General features: G+C 44.7%; 1 protein-coding gene across 1 annotated transcript in view; it reads left to right on the forward strand.

The window, feature by feature from the left end:
• The window catches only part of Tgm6 (transglutaminase 6), a 37,633-nt gene that overhangs the window by 5,108 nt on the left and 14,061 nt on the right, over positions 1-18,464 (forward strand). The window contains exons 2-5 of the mRNA XM_063284796.1: positions 14,360-14,533; positions 15,052-15,294; positions 15,975-16,093; positions 17,528-17,656. Coding sequence (XP_063140866.1) covers positions 14,360-14,533; positions 15,052-15,294; positions 15,975-16,093; positions 17,528-17,656 — 665 coding nt within the window. The remainder of the gene's footprint in view (positions 1-14,359; positions 14,534-15,051; positions 15,295-15,974; positions 16,094-17,527; positions 17,657-18,464) is intronic.

Below are 18,464 nucleotides of genomic sequence, written 5' to 3' on the forward strand. Positions count from 1 at the left end.
TCATGATGCATACTAAGGGCAGAGTCATAATGGGGCCCATTAAAAAGCAATTACACTGAGGCCCGAGTCTGGAAGATGTCACCGGCTTCAGAGGGTTTCTGTGCTCAGTCTCACTAGGTGCCATGCCAGACTGGGACAGAGAATTGTCACTTAGCTCTGTGGTGTCATTGTAGTGAGGGAATCTAGAGTAGATGTGGAGATCATGGCAGAGAGCAGGCGAGTGGGGCACAACCTTCTATATATGGGCCTTCTCGTTCTGCTGATCCTTAGGGACAGCTGGTAAATGCATAAGCTAGAAGCGGAGGGAATGAGGTTGGCAGGGTGAAGTACAATGGCCTGTTTCTAGAATTCCTGTCCCTGGAGCTGGAGAAATGACATGTTAACACTCAAACAATAGAAAAGATCTCTTGACCATTTTGAGCCCCAGTGTCTCCATAGCAACAGAATGGCTTGACTAGGATGAACCAAGCATCCATCCAAGGCTGGCAGGCAGTTACCTCAGCCAGGGCTGAATAAGAGAGAATGATGCGAAAGCCAGTGTGTGTGTGTGTGTGTGTGTGTGTGTGTGTGTGTGTGTGTGAGTTGTGGGTAGGAAGGCAAAGAGAGGGAAAGTATTTGGTTTTTGGAAAGGAGATGACAATCTTAAAACCCCCATGCTCATCACTGTGGGGCCAGAACTGTGCTAAGTGCACAGGAATTACACCCCCTCTGGTTAAAACCTGTTTTACAGTGTTTGTGAAGGGCTTTTCCTTCCACTCTCAAAATCTCCTTGCTTAACTGGTACAGTTGGTCATTACCTACCTTACTCAATGCTTCTCAAACCATAGAAGGAAAGTGTCACAGCCACCCTTTTCCAGGGAAGGAAATCTGAACTGTAGAGAGACGGAACTATTTTCTCCGGGTCACATAGGCAGTGAGCACATGACTCACGATGGCATTAATTAGCCGAGCACCGGAGTGGCAGCCAGGAGGTAGTGCACAAACACTGAGGATAGTAAGGCGATTAACAGCATATTTGCTGAGTTCCTATATGTGTCAGGTGATGTTCTGAATACTGTGGATTAATTCATTTAATCCTCTATGCTCAGTGGTAGGATTATCAACCAACTGCTTCTTCCACCCGGAGCCTGAGTTTCAGAGGGATCCATTAGCTTGCTCTAGTTCATACATAAATAAAATCTATATTGAAACTTAACTTTACACTTTGAGCCTATGTTCATAGTGCCTGACCAAAATGTAAAGAACGATCAAGAGGGAGCAAAGCGGAGGGAAGCATAGGAAAGCTGTCAGGAGGGGTGTCTGTGGGGCTTGCGGTTGCTCACACTATGCTGTTCTTTCTCGCTACTTGGGTACAGCTTCTGACCCTGGCTCTGGGCCTGGGATAGGATGCTCACCCTGCATATCCCTGAGGGTGAAGGCCTAGGGGCTGGTAATAGGGGCTCTCCATGTTGTCCTCAGGCCTCAGGCTCAGCCAAGCAGAGAAGTTTCCAGATCAGGTATTGCCCATCTCAGCCCCTCCCCATCACCTGGCAAGGAGCTGTGCAACCGTCTTCACATCTGCACACTGATTAGAAGATCCAGAGGAGCACTTGAGGACCAGAGGTTCATGGTTTCAGCAGCAGCTAGCCACAGAGTCCCCAAACTGTAAGGTCCTGCTGAGTCATTTCACACATTGAACCACTGAGGCCCAAAAGAGAGGAAAGAGCTTGCCCAGGTCCCACCAGGACTTCACAATGGTTCTGCCACTCTTACCAGAGGATACACAGATAGCCTGCTGCTTGTCCCATGGTTTTTCAAAAGTAAGAAGGTAGGAAGAAAGATAGAGCTTACCATAGGACTGTTCGCATAAGGGACTATGGGGTGAGCACGGTATGGGTAGCTGATAAAGGGTGGGGGGGTGGTTCCGGTCCTCTAAGGGTGGGGCCAGATTGATGGTAAGCATTGGATTCCTTGTTATATCCCATCCAAGGGGGGAGGGGAGAGAGAGAGAGAGAGAGAGTTATCTGCTTCCTACTTCCATCCATTTACCTAATATTCATGGAGAATCTGTTAATTCCCAAGCCCTAACCTAGGCTCCTAAGGTCCAGGGAGGCTGGGAGCCAGGGATGAGCTTCATGAAGCTCTTAGTACAGAGGAGAAAAACATATAAGCAAACAAGTCTAAAGCCTCCTTGAACATTGTTACAGACAGAAACTTTGGTTTCAGATAGCAGTATCTGGGCTGAGATGAACGCCAAGCGACACTCAGTGATTTTGACAAACCGTACCCTGCATATACATCTGCTTCCTCCATTACACTGTTCCTTCAGGTGTTTTCCTCCATGCTTTGTGCCTCCCTGTCTCCAGAGCTAGGGGAGGAACCCAGTTAGGGAAGGGCTGTAATCACCAGAATGGTGGCTGTTTCCCCCACCTCCCTGCTCACCAAGTCCTGACTATCATCTTGCTGTGATGGGGCAAGTCAGGAGGGTGTGATGCTGATGGGTCTGGATGACCTGGGTCACCTCAGGAGCATCTCCAGGGCCAGATCATAGAGACACAGAAATGGTGACCTCCTGTACTGTGGGGAGGATTACAGCTGCCATGAGATGACAAGCAGTTTACAATTTCTAGGTTTCTACCTCTTCCGAACCACCAAGGCATAAAAGGAAGAGCAGAATTGGAGGGGAAGTGGGGAGAAGCTAAAGGGATGCAGATATTATCAGCAAGATGGAGAGCTTACTAACATAGGGTGGGCAAAGCGAGATGGCTCAGTGGGTATAGGCAGTAAAGGTGCTTAATGTGCAAGCTGGGATCCTAAGTTCAATTCCCAGAACCCATGTAAGAGTGTAAGGAGAGCACCAACCCCATAAAGTAGTCCTCTGACCTCCACATGTGTGCCATACACCCATGCCTCCATACACATTATGCATGCACATGCATGCCCATACACATGTCACACATGCATGTAAACATACACACACACATATGCACACGCACATGCACACACACACATGCACATACACACACACACTAATATATTTTTAAAGAAATTCCTCTCAGGTAGCCAGGTTTAGTGGCAGGTAGTTTGCTGGCACTTAAGTATAGAAGCAAAGATAAAAACTTGGGGACTCGGGTTGTATAAATTGTGATATGATGGCCAAGGTGAGAGAAGGGCTAACCAAACGGAAGAGAGAGAACAGTCAGGGCTGGTTCGAAGTTTGGTTTAACTCATTCCCTTGGCTAACCACCCTCATATCCACCTTGTTAAGACCCCTAACTGTTCTGCTATTGTTGAACTTTGAACCCTGCATATTAAACAAGTTAATTAAATTAAAAGAGAGAATAGGTCCAGTACAGCTGATGGTCCTGAGCCAACAATATGAGACCCTGAGGACAGGACCTAAAAAATATGAGTTAGTCACCAGAGACCCCTGAGCGTAGCTCCAAGATTGGAGCTTGTACAAGGGAAAGCGGGGAATGAAGGACTTCAGTACTGAAGTATAAGAGCTATTAAGAGGCTTGGCCTGGTAGAAAGTAGGTAGGTTATGGGGTTCATGTGAAGGATCCCAGGGGCTTTCGCCAGCCTTATACCCAACAGCTCAGGTCAAGATTAGGTCAAGTACCAGCTTCTCACCTCTGGTCAAGGCTAGTCCAAGTTCCATTCTCCACCCACAGTTCTTGGGAGGAGCAGGGACATTCTTGAAAAACCACAGAATGTACTGATAGTCACCTGACCCTCTGGTCCCAGATAGAGTTCAAATGCATGTCATATGCTTGCTGGCCAATAGATTCAAAGGTCAATATGCTTAGCCAATAAGTTCAAACTGTATCCTTGCTAATGTAACCTGTACCCCTAAAGAGTATAAAAACTGTTTGATATAACCATTTGGGGTCACCTTCTAGTCACTCAGTATGAGTGGCTGACTGAAGGTCAACCCCGACGTGCTGGAAAAATAAACCTCTTGGGTTTGCATCAGAAAAAAAAAAGAGTTCAAGATGTATCTATAAGCAATATTTTGCAGACTGAGTAAGTTGCATTTATGAATTAAAGAAAAAGAGGTCCTGAGGCCCTGAATTTGAAAGAGCAAGGGATATATGGGAGGACCTGGTGGGAGAAAATTGAAGGATATAATGTGATTATATTATAATATCAAAAATAAAAACTATAATATAAAAAATAACTCAAGATTATTCTTGACTATATAGTGAATTTGAGGCTATCCTGGGTTGCATGAAATACCATCAGAGAGAGAGAGAGAGAGAGAGAGAAGAGAGAGAGAGAGAGAGAGAGAGAGAGAGAGAAGAGAGAGAGAGAGAGGATCTGAGGAAAGGTGACCCTGATCTGAGAAGCTATGAGAGAGATGGTCTCTGAGATTCAGGGTTAATGATAATGGTGGTTCTGACTCATCCCACAGTGGTAGGGAATAAGGTTATTGGGAGGTAATTATCTCAGCCCTGGCATGCCTCAGGGTGAGTATAAAGGGGGTGGGATTTGATGAGGGTGCATAAGCCTTGGGTCATGGGAATCTGTGTTGGTTTCCTATTTCTTTGTCCACAGATCAAACCAGCACCTATAACCTTCTGAGACATCTGCATACTTCTCAGAGACAGACAGGAGAGGGTGGGATGAAGGAGAGATGTGGGGGTTGGGGGAGAAGAAGGGGATGTGGCCAAATATTGAGAAGTAGCAGGGTTATAGGGAGAAGGAATAGCTGGGGAGGGAAGCCTGTGAGCTGGAGGAAGTTCAGGGTGGGGGAGGAGATGAGAAGGGCTGGGATGCTAATGTGGACTCTGAAATGTGTAACAGGTATGGTATGATGCTAAGGGAGTCTGAAGGCCAGCCTGGGCTGTGATGGACTGACAGGTGCCACTGGTAGCCATTTGTCCCTTCTGCCAGTGATAAGGAACATGACTCCTCTTGGCTGAGGGGAACCAGCTTCATAAGTTCCTGAGGAACGCTGGCTTTTATCTAAAGTCCACCTAGAGTCCAGGTTAAACAAATTTCTGGATATTGGGACTGCTTTTGGGAAATGAGGAAATGGAGTTTCCTTTGGACCTAACATTCTCCTGGCAATGTGTCAGCCCTGTCTACCTTTCCAGCTCTAATGCAGAGAATCTAACTTTTCCTTTTATCCTGCTTTGGACAGTGGCTAAAAACCTAAACAAGCTTTCCCTAACTCTCTAAAACCTAAACATGCTTTCCCCAACTCTCTAAAACCTAAACATGCTTTCCCTAACTCTCTGGCCCTCCCCACTGTTTCCCTGAAGAACGGCCCCTTTCTACAGTGGCTGTCCATGTCTGCTGCTGAGTATGCCTGATTCCTAGGACCCTAACGGAGGAGGTGTGGCTTTCCTCTTACCCGTCTGCTTCTCTACCCTTCCAGCACTGCCAAGATTTACAGCTTGTCTGTCCTGCTGTTTTTCTTTCAAATTCTAATCAAATGGTCATTGAGCTAAACAAAAATTTAAAGATTATGCAAAGGTACTAGAATCGTTAAAGGTAACCATTTTCCTGCTGTTTCAGTTACTTCTCTGGTGCTATTTTAAAATACCATAACTAAAATCAATTTATACAAAGAAGATATTATTTGTCTTACTATCCCAGATGGATAAGAGCCAAGCACAGTGAGGCAGTATGAGAGCAAGCAGCAGGCATGGCAGGCAGAGCAGGAAGCCAATCAAGGGAGCTCAGATGCTCAAATGAAGCACAAAGGAGAGAGAGAAAACTAGAAGTGGTGTGAGGATCTGAATATTAAAGCTCATCTCCAGTGACATACTTCTGCAAACAAAGCCACACTTCATAAACTCCCTCAACAGTGACACCAACTAGGGACCGAGTGATCAAATGTCTGAGTGTATGCAGGGCGTTTGTCATTCAAACTACCACATTCCACTTCTTGGTCCCCATAGACTTGCTACCATGCCATATTGCAAAATGTGTTTGATGTAACTTTAAAATTCCCAACAGTCGTTCACAGTCTCTTAAAGGTCGGAGCCTCTTCTGAAACTGAAAGCAATCTTTTAATTGTAATCCCCTGTAAAATACAAAGGCAAATTACATACTCCCAACATATAATAGCACAGAATATATATTACCATCCCAATAGGGAAGAATGAGGACACAGGAGGAAATACTGGACCAACGCAAGACCAGAACCCAGTTAAGAAAACATCAAGTCCTGGGTTGGGGATTTAGCTCAGTGGTAGAGCGTTTGCCTAGCAAGCACAAGGCCCTGGGTTTGGTCCCCAGCTCCGAAAAAAAAAACAAAAAAAACAAAAAAAAAAAAATCAAGTCCTGTAGTTCCACTGTCAAAGGGCTTAGATGGGTCTACCCTCTCAGCTTTTCTCCCTGCAACACACATCTCTCTCTCAGGCTGGTTCCATTCTCTGTATGCAACTCTTCTAGACAGATACCCCATGGCTCTTAACATCTCCAACATCTTTGATCTCCAATGCTATCCAGGCTTCACTTTCACAGCTTAATGTAATGGCCTATGAGAGGCACTTCTCCCTCAGGGCCTTCATTCAGATACTCCCCTGCCACATGCTCTCTGGCCTCAGCAGCTCTCTGAAACTTCATAGGAATAATGTATAACCTATTTTTTCTTCCATCCTTCGTGTCCCTAAAGTCAGTGCTATTTGATCAACACTGCCAGGTCTGGATCCAGTGTGGGATAAACCCTGTCCCCTTGACTTACATTAGCACTGACATTTTTGTTCAGTTCCTTTCTTGGAAAAGAGAAATGCTGTGTTCTTTCACATGTTAGAAGCTTAGCTGGGTGGGGTCTTTCCCTGAGGGCACCTTCCCTTCATTACAGTGCAGAGTAAACCTCTCCTTAACTCTTTTGTTCTTCTAGCCTCTCTTCTAGCACATACCTTGGCTATAACATTAAGCCCCTTAATGTTCCTTTCTCTCCAAACTGTGCATTTTGTATTTCTTTTTGGTCCACTTGTTCTTTCTCATTGTAGACTTGCATAGGGGGTATAAATGATTACCATACCAGAGATACAATGTTCTGCAGTCTTGAAATTTTCTCCACTAATGAGAAAATTTTGCCTTTTAATTTAGCTTCAGGCAAGTTCTCGGGATAAGGGCAGAAGGCAGACAGATTCTTTGTCAAAATATCATGCGAATGGCCTCTAGCACAGTTGCTGTTAAAATGTTTGCTTCCTTCCTAAACCTCTTGAGCTGGGTCTCTACAGTCCACATTACTGTCGGCCATCTTCAGGGATCCTGCCAGAACATCCCATCTCTGCTTACACATGTGCCTTAGTCAGGGTTCCTGTTCCTGCACAAACATCACGACCAAGAAGCAAGTTGGGGGGAAAGGGTTTATTCAGCTTACTTCCACATTGCTATTTCATCACCAAAGGAAGTCAGGACTGGAACTCAAGCAGGTCAGGAAGCAGGAGCTGATGCAGAGGCCATGGAGGGATGTTTCTTACTGGCTTCTTCCCCTGGGTTACTCAGCTTGCTTTCTTATAGAACCCAAGCCCACCAGCCCAGGGATGGCACCACCCACAATGGGTTGGGTCTTCCCACTTTGATCACTAGTTGAGAAAATGCCTTAAAGCTGGGTCTCATGGAGGCATTTCCACAACTGAGGCTCCTTTTTCTGTGATAACTCCAGTTTGTGACAAGTTGACATACAAAACTAGCCAGTACAACATCCAACAGGTTTTCTAGTCTAAAGTTCCAAAGTATTCAATGTTCTTCCTAGAGAACAGCATGGTCAGGTTCTTCGCAGCAACAGTCTATTCTGTGATACTAATTTCTGTATTAGCTATGCTGTATTAGTTACTTCTCTATGGCTGTAACTTAAAAAAAAATATCCAAAGCAACTTATGGTTCCAGAAATATTGGAGTCCGTCATACCAAGGAAGCATGACAGCAAGCAGCAAGCAGCAAGCATGACAGTCAGAGTAGGATACTGAGAGCTTAATCTCTAAACACAAGGATGAAGCAGGGAAAGTGGTCTCAAAGTGGATCGAGGCTCTCCATCCCAAAGCCCGTACTTCCTCCAGCAGGACTGCGCCACTTAATGCAGTGTTACCAACCTAAAGAGTGTTACCAACTAACAACCAAGTGTCCAAATGCCTGAAACTATGGGGGACATTTCTCACCGAAACCTCCACACCTATCTTCTGACCATGACACTTGCCAAACCACTGTTCTAAGGCCAATGATGTAGGTTCCTCTTATACTCTAGAGTCTTGGGTTCCTGGGTGGTGCTTGTGGCGTCAAAAGTAAAGGTAGCAGTTGTACAGGGGTTCTATAAAACTACAGACTCGAGCACCTGCATCCACACCCCACTGACTGCAAAGTTCTGTGACTCCTCCTGTTTCCATTTGAGAAGTTGAGACGAGATCCCTCAAGTGGTTAATGAAGATTAGAGAAGACAGCATTGCTAAAATACTTAGGAAACTACTGTTTCACAGGAAGTCCAAATAAAACCTATTCAGTGTCTCTGCCCGCAATTAGTGTATTGCTTCTATATACACCAAACAACATAGATGCAGGAGCCAGGTACCCTTAGCTAGGAAGTAACTATTTAAAGAGATTTCTATTAGTGCATTTCTTGTTGCTATGACAAAATACTTGGGAGAGTAGCTTACAGGAAGAGAGATTCATTTTGAATGACATTTTAATCACATTTGGGAAGAAAGTTGTGGTGCCTGCACATTTGTTGGAGAATGTTTTACCTCATGAAGACAAGAAACAGACACAAGAAAGACAAGACACTCCCAAGAACTCATACAATACCCAGTAAGTGATCTATGTCCTCTACCAAAACCCACCTCCTAAAGCTTCTAGGACCTTCAGCACCAGGACCAAAATAGCATCACCAGCTGGAGACAGAGCTGCCAACACATTTGGGAAGGGGGTACATTTTATATCTACCCATAATAAAATTATTTCAATTTCATATCATATGTTACATTTCTCACATTCTATGTTCTTTTTAAAATATGAGTAATATATCAAGAGGTAGAATGTTTCCTCTCCTTAAATCTGTACAGGCCACTGTAACTGCCAAAAGTAATAGAATATGGTGGGGTAGCAGTAAGATTTCTTAGCTCACAATGCAAGAGGTTTTGTAGCCTCCTTCTTGGTCTCTTAAATCCCTTGTCTAGAGAGAAACCATGTGTCTCAAGTATGGGACACTTAGACAGTCAGTCCCAGGGAGAGTCCATTGTGAAGAACTGAAATTCTCAACTTAGGTCCACTTCTCCAATCACGTAAGCTAAGCACATTGGAAGTGGGTCCTCTAACCCAGAATAGGCCTTCAGGTAAGTCCAGTCCAGCTGATGTGTGATTGAGCCCATAAGGAACTCCAGGTATGCACTGGCCAGATGAGCACGAGCAAATTCCTGACTCACAGAAACCACATGTCCTAATTTACTTTCTGTCACTGTGTAAGATATGATGTCACTGACCAAAGACAACTTGGGAAGGAAACGGTTTATATTATTAGCTTACAATTTCCAGGTGACAGCCCATCATCAAGGGAACCAAAGCAGGAGCTCAAGTCAAGAACCCAGAGACAGGAATGGATGCAGAAACCACACCTGTTTACTGGCTTGTTTCCCTTGGCTTGATTAGCTTCCTTCCTTATACAGCCCAGACCCACCTGCCTAAAGATGGTACCGCCCATAGTGGGGTGGGCCCTCCGATAGCAATTGACAATGAAGAAAATCCTCCTATGATATGATGTATGACCATAGACAAATCTGATGGAGGCAATTCTTCAATTAAGGTTCTATCTTCCCAAATAACTATAGTGTGTATCAAACATGAAAAAACTGACACACAGTATAAGATAGCAATTCTAGTTTAGATAGCTAAACTCTGAGGTAAGCAAAATGGTTAAACAATAGATTACTAATACTCTCTTGTTATTAATTTCTTGAAACTAATTTGATGCATATTACTGAGTCTAGCTATCATTTTAAAATTGTTATATTCAAATCATACTATAAAAGGTAAATAAGAAATCAACTTTAGTCCAGTATAGTTAGTGTAGGAATGCTTATTGCAACTTTGTGAGAATGCATGGCATTCTGATCAGACAACATGTAAAATACCATGGAGTTACCAGCTACAAATGCAGACTTTCTCCTGTGGGATGCACTGGGAACCAAAGTCAACTCAAACGGTCACTATTCATGACAGAACATTTTGGAAAGCCCAAACAATAACTAAATACCTGACATAAAGAAGGGAAGGTTTATTTGGTTCGTGTTTCAGAGGATTGAAAAAATATCTTTTATTCTACTGATGTAATTGTCATTTTGGATGTTTATTGCTAACCTAGGCCTAGTCCTGGAAGCTTCTAGCCTCTGTACAACCTTATCTCGGCCTAGAATGTTTTCAGCCTCTGAGACTTACTACTAAATAAGCTCACCCTTTCTAGTTCTTTCTGATCTCTAACCTGCTGGTTCAACTCAGCTGTTCTGGCCCTAACTCCTCTCTAAATTGAATGATTCAATCTGGCTTCTTTCAGTTTCTCACTGAATTGCTCTGCTTGGCCTCAAACTGACTTTGCAGCATGTTCTAATCTGACTTCTCATTCTCTGGCTATTTCTGTCTTCACCTATGTCTAGCTTGTTCTCTCTTCGACTGTCTCTCTAAAGCTGTCCAGCTCGCTCTCTCTCTCTCTCTCTCTCTCTCTCTCTCTCTCTCTCTCTCTCTCTCTCTCTCTCTCTCCACTGCTCCCTCTTAGAGCTTCCCCTTCCTCTCTCTTCTCCTGAGAGTTGGGCATATCCTACCCTGTCAAATCTTTCTCTGATTTGTCACTTTGTCTGCCACTCAATTAGATATTACTTTCAAACATGGCTGCTCCCTTCTACAAACTAACTTTAGCTTCATCATTTGGGATTAAAGGTGTGTGCTAAGGCCGAGCCTCACCATAACTAGAAACAGGTTTTTAACAACACAATCTCAGGGTTCACATAGTGATCAAATCCTGCAACAGTTCCCTTTTTTCTTTGAGCTAAAAATTGTACACACTTTAACTTTTACAACAGAAACAGTTATCAATCCCATGAATTTAACATTCCAAACGTCCTTATGAAGATCTGTCTGCGATGACCCTTCATAACTGAGGTCCTGGTCATCTGTCTTCAGCAATAGTTCATTTCATCATCAAAGTTTTCAGTCCGCCAGTCTGATGAGCAATCTGTCCTTTTTCACTCAGTTTGTTGGGCTGTCCCTCTGCAAAGGGGATCAGCTTTCCTTGTCGTCTGAGTTGCTGTCTTTCTTTGTCTCTTCTTTCCTTGTACCTTTAACGTGGAAGCTTCTTATACTTACGTTGGATCTTTATCAATTTTGATAGAACCCACAGTCTTTCACCACCTGTGGAAATACAGAAAGCAAACAAACAAACAAACAAAACAAAACACTGTTCCCCAATGTAACACATTACCTGACTTCCATTCTGATGTTAAAACATCTTTAAAGCATACAGGTTGATCTAATTCAGCAGTTTTTTCTATAATCTGTGTCTTTTAGCCGATCTTATTTCCCCATTCTGTTTATCAAGGTGAAATCAGGTCTTTATGAATCCACACATGAATTAAACACTTTAGGCACTTGCATTCCATGCCAGGCTCCACGCCTTCGAGGGAGGCTTCTTAGGGTTGTCAAAGGGCTGTGTATCTCAATCCTCAGTTTCATTAGGTGCCACGGGTTCACAATTAATCACTTCCTGTTCTCTTACTTCCTGTCTTTTGTCTCTCAAGCCTTTGTACTGCCATAGCTATTTTTGGGTTGCACAACTATTTTATCAACCTTTACTGGAGTAAAAAAATATAAAGATTGAAATCAAAAGTAGGGAGGAGTTTACTCTGGTCGTTAAAATTGCAATGAGCACAGCAATGACTTTGTCTTTCTTTTCTTTTTTCCTTTCTCTCTCTTTTTTCTCTGTTTATTGATTTTATTTACAGAACACACTCAGGGTATAAAATAATTTTTTTTAAAAAAATAGGGTTTAGGGTCTGCCCCAACACAGTTATAACTTGCCAAGCATAAAGACAGCACAGAAAGGTAAATATACAACTTAAAGATAAAGGGGCTTTTTCAAGTAACATTTCTATCCCCTTAACGTGTACCCTTGGTTTAAGGGATCTGAAATGGAGTTTCATTTTTTTTAATCCAGGAAGAATCTGTCTATATAATTAAAATTGTCTTTTGCTGTTGCTTACTTACTCACTGTCTCGGAGGCCCTGTGTCATTCCTTGCTCTGGGCTTAAAGTTCCCCACCGCTTCTTTGGAGTCTCCCAAGTCAAACTCAAAGAACTGATGCTTCCTCTGGAGACAATCCCAGGCAAATTTCTCCTCTGCAACTTTCTGTCAGATGTCTCCTGTCCTCTTTGACGTTCTGTCAAATGTCCTCTGTTTTTGGCAATGGTGGAGGGCTTTCTCTTTCTCCAATCACATCGGGGGTCAGATGTAAATGTAACTTTTATTTGCCTGGTGTATGTAATTGACATTTTGGAAGCTTCTAGCCTCTGTATAATCTTATCTAGGCCTAGGATGTTTTCAGCCTCTGAGACTTGCTACTAAATGAGCTCGCCCTTTCTTGTTCTTTCTGAACTCTGGCTGGCTGGTTCAATTTGGCTCTTCTTGCTCAAACTCCTCTTCAAGATGTTATTCAATCTGGCTTTTCTCTCAGCCTCTGACCAAATTGCCCTGTTTGACCTCAAACTAACTAGCAATCTGTTCTAATCTTCTGGCTCATTCTCATTCTCACTCTCTGGGTCATTCTGTCTTCACCTGTGTTTAGCTTTTTCTCTCTCTGCAACCTGTCTCTGTACAACTGTCCTGGTAAAACTGCCTTTCTACTCTTTCTCTGCACCACTCTCTCTTAAGTCACTTCTCTTTCCTCTCTGTTCATGTGAAAATTGGGCATGTCCTGTTCTGTCCAATCTTTCTCTGATTCATCACTTTGTCTGACACTCATTTAGACCTCACCTTCAAATGTGAGTGCTTCCTTCTACAAATTAACTTTACCTTCAGGATTTGGGATTAAAGGTGTGTGCTAAGACTGAGCCACACCAGAACTAAAAACGGATTTTTTTTCCAGTAAACAACAGAATCTCAAGGTTCACAATGTGATCAAATATCCTGCAACAGAGGATTCAATTTGGCTCTACATGTGTCTGAGGGCAACATCTTGGTGGCAGGAAAATGTGGAAGAAGAGAGCTGCACAGTAGACTGTTGGGTCCCCAGTACTCAGTAGGACACTCAATACATAAACAAATAAACCTCAAATAGATTAAAGGATGAGAAATCTAGGATTGAGGTCAGATTCATCATTCTGTCTCCTAGAGTGGCTCTACCAACTGACGGTTTATCCCCATCGCTACCTTCCCAACTAAGACTTGTTTGTCACTCTTTAAAATGTCCCTCTGTCATTATCCTTTCAGGTCCTGGGCCCCTAACAGCATGTATGGCTAAACAGTAATTAGCCAAGTGTGACTCAATTCAGGTGATGTCCCTGCTCATTTGGAACATAATGATGACGAATCATTACTTATTTCTCATGTTTTTGAGTGCTCTAAATGACAAGCTTCCTCACAACCACTCCTGTGACATCATTATGCCCATTCTGTAGAGAAGGACAGTAAGATACAGACCATACAAGTAGAAAGCTGCTCATGCAATAAATGGTCAAGTCAGGCTCTGACCATTGTAGTTGACTCTGAGGCTCTACCCAGGAGCATTGAATGTCACTGTGCCACCACTGAGGACCACAGTGTGCCACCGTTGTTCTATCTCAGCACCAGACATGAGATTGAGGCAAAGCTTATGTTGCCAACCCTCATCACTGATCTATTCTGATACGAGTTAGCCTACTTGCTGAAATTTATTTTTAATTCCAAAATGAATTTCCTTTGCATTTCCTTAGCTAGTCACAGGCCTCCAGACAAAATAATAAAAAGAAAAATAAAAAAGAGTCTGAACAAGAAACTGCATTCTAGTTCTAACTTTCAAATTTTTACATTTTCTTTGTATAGCGGGTTTGTGGTTTGTTTTGGTTTGTTTTGATTTGGGGTTTTGTTTTGTTTGTTTTTATTTTTGTTTTGTTTTTTATGACAGGATTTCACTACATAGCCCAGGAGCACACTAAGTAGAACACATATGTAGTTGAACACACTATGTAGACCAGGCTGGTTCACACTCACAGAGATCTACCTGCCCCTACTGTGGTTCTAGGCCTAGTATCACATGAACTTTAAGTACTGTTGATGACAAGGGTCAGTAGTGTCATGAACAGATGGATCTGTACTGGCACGGTGACACAGATGGAAGACAGAGTCAGGTACAGAGGAAGCTGCCTCAGGAGCTTGGCCTCACTTCTCCCCTCTTCCTGTTCAGGGGTCAGAATCACCAAGGTGGACTGGCAGCATTCAGAAAATGGTGCTGCCCACCACACCCAAGACTACCCTTGCCCTGAGCTGGTGGTTCGAAGGGGCCAGTTATTCAGTCTGACCCTGGATCTGAATAGAGCCCTGGACAGCGAGGAGGCCCTCATCTTCACCGTGGAGACAGGTAACTGGCCTTGTCAAAAGCCCTGGTAGCCCACAGACTACCGATTTTCTGACCAGTAACTTGAGATCCTTCCATCAGTAGCCTGGGTTTTAGGAAAAAGTGAGTCTCTGGGAAGTGGGCTGAATCCTGAGGGCCTCTGGTAACAGTCTCCAGGGGAAAGGTAGAAAATGCTGGGTAAGGTAACCTCTCTGGAACCCTGTGTATAGGAAGGGATCCAGGGCTCATTATTGGCATGGAAAATAGTCAGACACTTCTGGAATCCAAATTCTTCTTTGCTTTTCCAGCCAGATTAAAAGCCAGCAACCACTTTCTCCTCTGCCCAAGGGATGGTTGGGAGCCAGCTAAGAGGTGCCTACTCTGTCCCAGGGCTTTCTGAGCTTGACCAGTCCCTCCTTTTACAGTCTCCCTCACAGCATTTGGGGGATGAAGTCTGGGTTTCTAGACCTATAGTTTTTCCTCTTCTCTAAACAAATATTTTGAGGAGACAGAGTCTCTTGATTCCTTCTCCTCCCCGCCAGGACCCCACGCATCTGAGGCTCTCCACACCAAAGCCATATTCCAGACAGCAGAGCTAGAAATAGGGGACACCTGGACAGCTGCAAAGGAGGAACAGACAGAGAATACAATCACCGTCAGCCTCTCCAGCCCTTCCAATGCAGTCATTGGCCGGTACCTGCTGAGTGCCAGGGCCGCTTCCCGCAGGAAACACAGTGACCGAAAGCTGGGCCAGTTCATTCTCCTGTTCAATCCCTGGTGCCCAGGTAGGAACTGCCACATCTAAGACCGAGGCAAGTCTATCTATGGTTGGATGGCATGGGGTTGGGGTTGGGGTTCTTGGAAAGCAAGTCAAGGGATAGGAAGTCAAAAACCAAGGGCTAGGATCAGGCAGAGGTCCCTCAAATCAGGCATGGCAATAGAGCCATTGGAGAGAGGCAGGAAGCTGGAGGTTTCTCATGTAAGAGACCAGTCAGGGGCTGAGAAAAGTGGAGAGGCTCAAGGATGGGTTATAGTGGCAGCAGTGGTGGTGGGGTGTCAGATGGGTCTACTAAACTGCATCCCTCAGTGAGAATGTTTCCCTCCTTGCAAGGTGGGAATAACAGGACCCAACTCTTGTAGAAGGGGCAGGAATTCATTTGGCTGGCACTGCAACATACAAGTTGGATCACAAGGCCTCAGCAAGGGGTGGCTAGGATCAGGACCTTATTAATGTTCAGAAAATATAAGGCTGCCACTAGCATCAAGGTGGAATATCCGTTATATCAAGGGGTTGGGGGGGGACTATCCAGAAATAGTGATTCTTAGCAAGAGAGGCATGGAGCTAGTAAGCCCCTTGCTCTGTCGAGATCAGGTCAGCCTCCAAGCTCTGTCATATTGCTAAGCTCTTCCCAGGATAGTAAGCACAAAGCCCCAGCCCTCATGGGGTCTGCTGACTGCTTTTCAGAGGATGATGTGTTTCTGGACTCAGAGGAGGAGAGGCAGGAGTACGTGCTTAACGACAGTGGCATCATCTTCCGAGGCGTGGAGAAGCACATCCGAGCCCAGGGCTGGAACTACGGGCAGGTCTTCAGGGGCACAGCCAGATGGGGTGGACTGGGACTGGCATTTCAGAGGCACAGCCAGACAGGGTGGACCGGGGCTGGGGCGTGCTAAAGGCAACCTAGGAGACTTCTGTCTACCACCTCCTCCTAGGAGGGGCAAGCTGGGCCAACTCTTACGGCAGGCAAATCCATTCATTCATTCTCTCAACTCCCATCCCTTGTGCCAAGGCCTGTGCTGAACCCTTGGAATGGGGGAGCTATGTTAGACACAGTTTGGAAGTAGAAAGCAGTTCTGTGTGGAAATCTAAGTAGCTACAACCAGTGATTGCCAAGCATGAGCATGCATCAGTCACAGGAGGCCTAAAATCGCAGGTGGCATAGAAGCAGGCCTAGAAATCTGTGCTTTAAACAAGCACCCAAAGCATGCTGACACTGTTGGTCTGGGACTCTGCTTTGAGAGCCCCTCCATTATCTGTAGAGAACTTGTTCTATACCCACGGCAGGCACCAAAACACGTAGATGCTCAAGTCCCTTCTCTAAGAGATAAAGGTTAGTGTGGGCTTGAACATTTGTATGTGTTCAGGTCTAAGTCACTCCTAACGCCTAAAGCAGTGGAAATGCTAGACACCTGTACTGCGTTGTCAAGGATGACAAGGAAAGTGGCACATACATTCAGTTCAGACACAAGGGTACAGAACATACACACATAGGGCTGATGAGCTACAACACCAGCCACAACGGGTGAAGAATGGAGATACATGGGACAGCAGAGACAGCTCAAGAGAAGGTGAAAGGATTCACATCTGAGATGATAGATCCCAGGTTCGGGTCCCTGTCAGAGTTAGGCCAGACCTAAATGGGGGTAGGGGAGCAGCCCAAGCAACTAGGAGTAGAAATCAAGGGAGATTCTATTAAATCTCTATTAAAGACTCTATTAAATAGACTCTATTAAAGGACTCTGCCTGCCTAGGCTCCAGGTGCCACCTGGGACTTGACTGTCCACCTAAGGACAGGCTGAGGCTCAAAAGCATTAAGGGCTGCAGGGCTGGTCAGCAGTAATACCCTGGAAGTTTAGGGTCCATCTAAAGAGTCACCACCCTTAGCTACAGCTTCTTCTACACCACAGAGGCCCAAGGCTGTTAAACCTTCTGGATTCTTAGAGGACGTTTGCATGGAAAATCCTAGTAGTTAAGTGTCATCAGCTGATCCAAATGTACATGAAATGTGTAGAAACATGTAGTGTGTCAGGAAGATGGATATGTGGCTCAAGGACCATCATGGGGAGTCATGGGAAGGGCGTGGGAAGGTTGAAGCTTCCGAGATGACCCTTTGAAGGATTTTAATGTCCCCAGAGGGAGTTGATGCAAACTGGTACAGACATATGCAACAGATCAGGTGGGGTTTTGGGAGGGCCTGGATAAGACTCTGCCTCTGAGTACAGCTTCTCTGGGAGCAGTTTGAAGAGGACATCCTGAACATCTGCCTCTCCATCCTGGACCGAAGTCCCAGTCACCAGGATGACCCAGCCACCGACGTGTCCCACCGCCATGACCCGGTCTACGTCACCAGGATCATCAGTGCCATGGTAAGGAGGCCATTACCATCTTTATAGCCTGCCTTCAAGAAGCCCACAGACCAGTCTCAGCACCGCACCCTAAGAATCTCACTAAATCTTGCCTCTTGCTCTCTCCATTGCTTCATAACCGACCACACCCAAACTCTGTGCTATCAAACACCCTGTGCTACAGTCAATTCTGTAGACCAAGAATTTGGCAGGACACCATAAGAATGGCTTGCTCCAGCTCCTGGATGCTCCAGCTTGGGGTTCCCAAATGGTTGGAGATGCCCAAGGTGGTTAGGTATTATCTTATCTCAAGCCTTTCACTCTGGCTGTTGGTAGCTCTTTGTTTACTGCTCATCCTGTGCCTGATGAATTTCCCAGCCCTCACTCAGGCCTCCAGGCTGGAGGGGACTAGAAACTGGGACAAGCCAGGAATCTCACTTCTGTGATCAAAGCAACAAAGCAAGAACATTTCTGATCAAATTGTCTGAGCCCAGATCCCACTTCTCCAGGGAAGGAGTGCCCATTTTTAACTGATCATAAGCTAGAGGCCATATGCCACAAAAGGCAGGAAGAGAGCTTACTATTTGAATTTTTTAAATTCATCTATTATATATGAATACACTGTAGCTGTCTTCAGATACACCAGGGTATCAGATCTCATTTACAAATGGTCGTGAGCCACCATGTGGTTGCTGGAATTTGAACTCAGGACTTCTACAAAAGCAGTCAATGCTCTTAACCACTGAGCCATCTCTCCAGCCCTTGAATTGATATTTATTTTTAATTAAAATATAGTTACATCATTATACCCTTTCTCTTTCTGCCCTCC

Source organism: Rattus norvegicus, chromosome 3 (genome assembly GCF_036323735.1).
Source record: "Rattus norvegicus strain BN/NHsdMcwi chromosome 3, GRCr8, whole genome shotgun sequence".
NCBI classification, from domain to species: domain Eukaryota; kingdom Metazoa; phylum Chordata; class Mammalia; order Rodentia; family Muridae; genus Rattus; species Rattus norvegicus.